The 6,038-nt window shown below is 33.8% G+C and overlaps 1 protein-coding gene across 1 annotated transcript; it reads right to left on the bottom strand.

Moving 5' to 3' along the window:
• Window positions 1-4,673: 4,673 nt before the first annotated feature.
• Window positions 4,674-5,534, bottom strand: LOC138367078 (zinc finger protein 708-like). Its single transcript, XM_069328476.1, has one exon. The coding sequence runs from the start codon at window positions 5,532-5,534 to the stop codon at window positions 4,674-4,676; it is 861 nt and encodes a 286-aa protein (XP_069184577.1).
• Window positions 5,535-6,038: the final 504 nt, after the last annotated feature.

Raw genomic sequence — 6,038 nt, 5'->3', positions numbered from 1 at the left:
TAACGATGCATAAGCAACAGGGCTCCATTAAGGAACATATAATCTCTTCCCATAACCAAACCATCGCCAGAGAAATCCTAGTAAACAACACAGAAATCATCGATAGATACAGCGATAGCAGGCGGCTTGACGTTTGCGAGGCGCTACACATCAAGAAGTCAACACCAGCAATCAACAGCCAATTATTGCACAACTATATTCTACCCACCTCAAGACTCCGCTCCAATATAGAAGCATCAAGAAATATGGACCAATAGGCTTTCTACAAACACTTCTATTCAATACCCATTGTTTCTGTTCTGTCTTGTGTTGATACTTTTAATACCCTATTAATATCCCCTCCTGTTCTGTCTTGTGTTAATGCCACATCACCCTTCCCACCTCACTCAAATGTAGATATAAAATCAGAGATACGTTCTAATCAGTTGTGTATTTGTGAAGTCTTTGAAAATGTAATAAGTTTTACGAAACGCGCCCGTGTCGCGTCAGATTAGAAATAAAAATGAATTTTGGAGAAGTGATTTTTGATTTACCTCCAACAGTGAAGCGTAATGTACGAAAGATTGAGAAAATTCGTGTTAGAATTATTAATCTTACTTTTTCGGTCATATTTAATAATATATATATATATATACATATATACATATAGGTATATACCTATATATATATATATATATAGGTATATATATATATATATATATATATATATATATATATATATATATATATATATATATATATATATATATATATATATATATGTATATATATATATATATATATATATATATATATATATATATATATATATATATATATATATGTATATATATATATATATATATATATATATATATATATATATATATATATACCTATATATATATATATATATATATAGGTATATATGTGTATATACCTATATACACATATATACCTATATATATATATATATATATATATATATATATATATATATATATATATATAGGTATATATATATATATATATATATATATATATATAGGTATATATATATATATATATATATATATATATATATATATATATATATATATGTATATATGTATATATGTATATATGTATATATGTATATATGTATATATGTATATATGTATATATGTATATATATATGTATATATGTATATATGTATATATGTATATATGTATATATGTATATATGTATATATGTATATATGTATATATATATATATATGTATATATGTATATATTATTAAATATGACCGAAAAAGTAATATTAATAATTCTAACACGAATTTTCTCAATCTTTCGTACATTTCGTACAATTCAAAAATCAATTCTCCAATATTAATTTTTATTTCTAGTCTGACGCGAGCGCGTTTCGTAAAACTTTTCAAAGTTTTTCGAAATTTTCAAATTTCGAAAAAATTACATTGAAAATTACATTTTCAAAGACTTTAGTTTACAAATACACAACTGAATAGAACTTACGCATCTCCGATTTTGTTTATATCTACATTTGAGTGAGGTGGATGGGGTGAGGTGGCATTAATAGGGTATTAATTTCATCAACACAAGACAGAACAAGAGGTGGCATTAATAGGGTATTAATTTCATCAACACAAGACAGAACACGGAACAATGGGTATTGAAATGGAAGTGATTGTAGAAAGCCTATTGGTCCATATTTCTTGATGCTTCTATATTGGAGCGGAGTCTTGAGGTTGGTAGAATATAGTTGTGCATTAATTGGCTGTTGATTGCTGGTGTTGACTTCTTAATGTGTAGTGCCTCGCAAACGTCAAGCCGCCTGCTATCGCTGTATCTATCGATGATTTCTGTGTTGTTTACTAGGATTTCTCTGACGATGGTTTGGTTGTGGGAAGAGATTATATGTTCCTTAATGGAGCCCTGTTGTTTATGCATCGTTAAACGCCTAGAAAGAGATGTTGTTGTCTTGCCTATATACTGGGTTTTTTGGAGCTTACAGTCCCCAAGTGGGCATTTGAAGGCATAGACGACGTTGGTCTCTTTTAAAGCGTTCTGCTTTGTGTCTGGAGAGTTTCTCATGAGTAGGCTGGCCGTTTTTCTGGTTTTATAGTAAATCGTCAGTTGTATCCTCTGATTTTTGTCTGTAGGGATAACGTTTCTATTAACAATATATCTTTCAGGACCCTTTCCTCCGTTTTATGAGCTGTGGAAAAGAAGTTCCCGTAAAATAGTTTAATAGGGGATATAGGTGTTGTGTTAGTTGTCTCTTCAGAGGTTGCATGGCGTTTCACTTTCCTTCTTATGATGTCTTCGACGAAACCATTGGAGAAGCCGTTGTTGACTAGGACCTGCCTTACCCTACAGAGTTCTTCGTCGACTTGCTTCCATTCTGAGCTGTGGCTTAGAGCACGGTCGACATATGCGTTAACAACACTCCTCTTGTACCTGTCTGGGCAGTCGCTGTTGGCATTTAGGCACATTCCTATGTACGTTTCCTTAGTGTAGACTGTAGTGTGGAAACCTCCGCTCTTTTCCACACTCTGTCGGCTATCATCCCGATTGTCTCATCCCCAGGTACGTTGGTAAACAGCGATTCTACGATTTTGCGATTTTTGATGTGTAGTGCCTCGTAGATGCCGAGCCTCCTGTTATCGCTGTATATATCGATGATTTCTGTGTTGTTCGTTAAGATTTCTCTGGTGATGGTCTGGTTTTGAGAAGAGATTATATGTTCCTTGATGGAGCCTTGTTAATCGCCTAGAAAGAGACGTTGTTGTCTTGCCTTTAAAGCTTACAGTCCCCAAGTGGGCATTTGGTGGCATAGACGACGTAGGTTTCCTTTAAGTCATTCTTCTTTGTGTCTGAAGAGTTTTTCATGAGTAGGTTGGTTGTGTTTTTGGTTTTATACTTTATAGTAAATCGTCAATTGTATTTTTTTATTTTATTTTCAGTGAAAAGAAACATAAGAAATATTGAGAAAATCCCAGTTGGAATTTTTAATCATACCTTTTCGGTTATATTTATCAATTTCTATTGTATACTACGTTCCTGTGTTTTGTGTAGAATATTTTAAAATGTTATATTTTGAGTTTGTTATAAACAAAAAATGTTATATGTTGAGTCAACATCAAAATACCTTTGTACATCACCCATTGTTGGGTTCACGTCTCGCAACAAAACCGCCACCCCCCCCCCCCCCCCCCCCACCCATGCAAGGACTTTCTAATCTATTTCAAACTTCTTCCTAAGAAATTTCCTAAGAAATTTCTTAGGCCTTAAAATAAGTTTTTCGAAAATCTGGTACTTTAACATAAATTTTTCCTACAAATCTATTCCATTCTTTGCTAAATCTGATTTCTTTGTAATCACTGTTCTCTAGTTCACTCCCTATTTCGATGTCATGTAACTGTGTTTCCCTGTTAGTTAACACTAAGGCAAAAATATTATTTTCTCGCATTGGCTCCTTAATGTGTTGCAATCAATGTAAATGTGAAAGCAATCTTCAATTAATTATAGAAAATTTCCTGCTTCATTATCCCATATTTTGATAATCCAGTTTATTCCATTAAAATTAAAGTTAACCCAAATACTATTTGACCTAGCTGCTCTAGATATTTCATCCCATAGATGTTTTGCTTCCATTCTATCTAAGTTTGGTGGCTTGTATAAAACTCCTATTATAGGATTTCTAGTTTTTCGTTTAATTCTAACTAAATAGTTTCTGTGTGTGGCTCAGTTGCGATTCCCTCTTTGAAACTACATTTCAAAATTTCCCTAATGTGTATGGCTACTTTCTGTGTTGTTTACCATACCAATATGGTAAACAACACAGTATGGTTTACCATACCATTGGTATGGTAAACCATACCAATGTATTTACCATACACATTTTTAATGGTATGGTGTGTTTACCATACCATTGGTATGGTAATGATGTTTTTTTCAAAAAAGCATGTTTTTACCTGTTACAAGGGGTGACATCGATAGTAGGTATATAAAAAAACGGGCCTATTTGAATGCAACTTTGTGTCAAAATTTCAAAGCAATTGGTGAAGAACTTTCAGAGATTACAGCCTGTGTTGCTCTTACGTCCAAAAGATGGCGCTGTTTTTCAAAACAAAAGTATGTTTTTTTCCTGTCACAGGTGTAACATGTATATAGTAGATATAAAAAAGATGCGTGTATTCGAATGCAACGTTGTGTCAAATTTTCAAAACAATCGATAAAGAGGTTTCGAAGATTTCTCACACATGAAAAAACAGTTTTTTGTTTAAACAAGTTTTAAAGTCGTGACATCAATATAATATGTACATAAAACCTGCTCGGATGCGGATGGAACATTGTGTGAAAATTTCAAAGCAATCGGTGAAGAACTTTCGGAGATTAGCGATGTCGTAGTTCAGTCGATTAAGGCAGCGTGTGGGATGCTCTCGGACGTAGGTTGAAATCCTCGTCACAGCCCTTGTTGATTTGTTCAAGAAATAGGTCTTAATTATTATGTTTTTATGGAAACAATATCACCTAGAGTAGGAAGAAAAAGAACCTATGATATTTGAATAAAATTTTATTTTTATTACTACCAAAATAATATATAAAATACATATAAATATAAAATACATAATTGTAAACATAGTGTGCACTAAAATGTTATCTACATCAATTGAACTATATAAATCTTATCATAAACTGACCAAACTTGTATGCATAATCCTATGTGTTTTCATAGCTCCAAGTTGAATGAATCTTTTCCCACACTCTGGACACTCGTGGGGTTTTTCTCCAGTATGCACCATTCTGTGGTTCTTCAAATGCTCATTTCGAAAGAATCTTTTGCAACACTCTGGACACTCGTAAGGTTTCTCACCTGAATGCACTAACAAGTGTTTACCTATGTTGCTACGATCCCTGAAACTTTTCCCACACACATCACACCTGAAAGGATATTCTCCAGTATGCAGTAACATGTGATTAATTAGACTGCTACGACTGCTGAAACATTTTCCACACACATCACACCTAAGAGGTTTTTGACCTGTGTGCACCATCCTGTGTTTCTTCATAGTTCCAAGCGTACTGAATTTTTTCCCACACTCTGGGCACTCGTAAGGTTTATCTCCAGTATGCACCAACCTGTGGTTCTTCAAATGGTCATATCGAGAGAATCTTTTCCCACACTCTGGACACTCGTGGGGTTTCTCACCAGAGTGTACTAACATGTGCTTAATCATATTACTACGGTCATTGAAACTCTTCCCACACACATCACAGCTGAGAGGCTTTTCACCCGTGTGCATCATCTTGTGTTTATTTAAATATTCCATTCGGGTGAACGTTTTTCCGCACTCAAAACATTCGTGAGTTTTAACACCAGAATGTGCCATCCTGTGTCTATTCAGAGTTCCAGGTTGGCTGAAACTTTCACCACATTCGGGACACACGTGAGGTTTAAGACCAGTATGCACCATTTTGTGGTTCTCCATATTTCCAAGACGCCTAAATGTTTTCCCACACTCTTGACACTCATGGAGTTTATCACTCATATTAAATAGAGAGAATGAAGTGTTGGCAAATTCTGACGTGGGGAAGAAATCCTTCCGGAGGTAAAAGCTGAAAAAATATATCAGAAAAGAAATTACAACTGTTCTCTTATTTCTCGCTCAAAACTACGTGATCCTAGGTGAGTTTGTTCTCGTATTTATGGTAGTCGTAAGATTGTAGGTGACGTGGTACCTGACTATGCTTAATCACAGGTATGTTGGGCAAACTGGATGAGGTGCATTTAATGATGACCAATGTTTTCAAATTGTAAGGAAATGCGGTTCACTTTACTTTATGTTCTATAAACTGAAAAGAATGTAAGACTAAAGCAAAACTGCAAAATGTTTACAGGCTATTCATGTTCGTGCCACCTCTTGAGTGGCTTAATCTTCATCTATCAATCAATAACAATGTCTATTGACCATTAAGAGATAGATCCAATTTGAACCCCCAAAACATATTCAATGTCTTATCTAAGCTTTAAAGATTTGTGTGACACAACATAT

The sequence above is a fragment of the Procambarus clarkii genome, chromosome 21, assembly GCF_040958095.1.
Source record: "Procambarus clarkii isolate CNS0578487 chromosome 21, FALCON_Pclarkii_2.0, whole genome shotgun sequence".
NCBI lineage: Eukaryota > Metazoa > Arthropoda > Malacostraca > Decapoda > Cambaridae > Procambarus > Procambarus clarkii.
The sequence above is the reverse complement of the archived record's forward strand: the minus strand, read 5'-3'. Positions and strand labels throughout refer to the sequence as shown.

What these genes read in the sequence shown, in the direction of transcription:
- LOC138367078 (XM_069328476.1), bottom strand. Translation starts at nt 5,534, where the DNA reads ATGAGTGATAAACTCCATGAGTGTCAAGAGTGTGGGAAAACATTTAGG.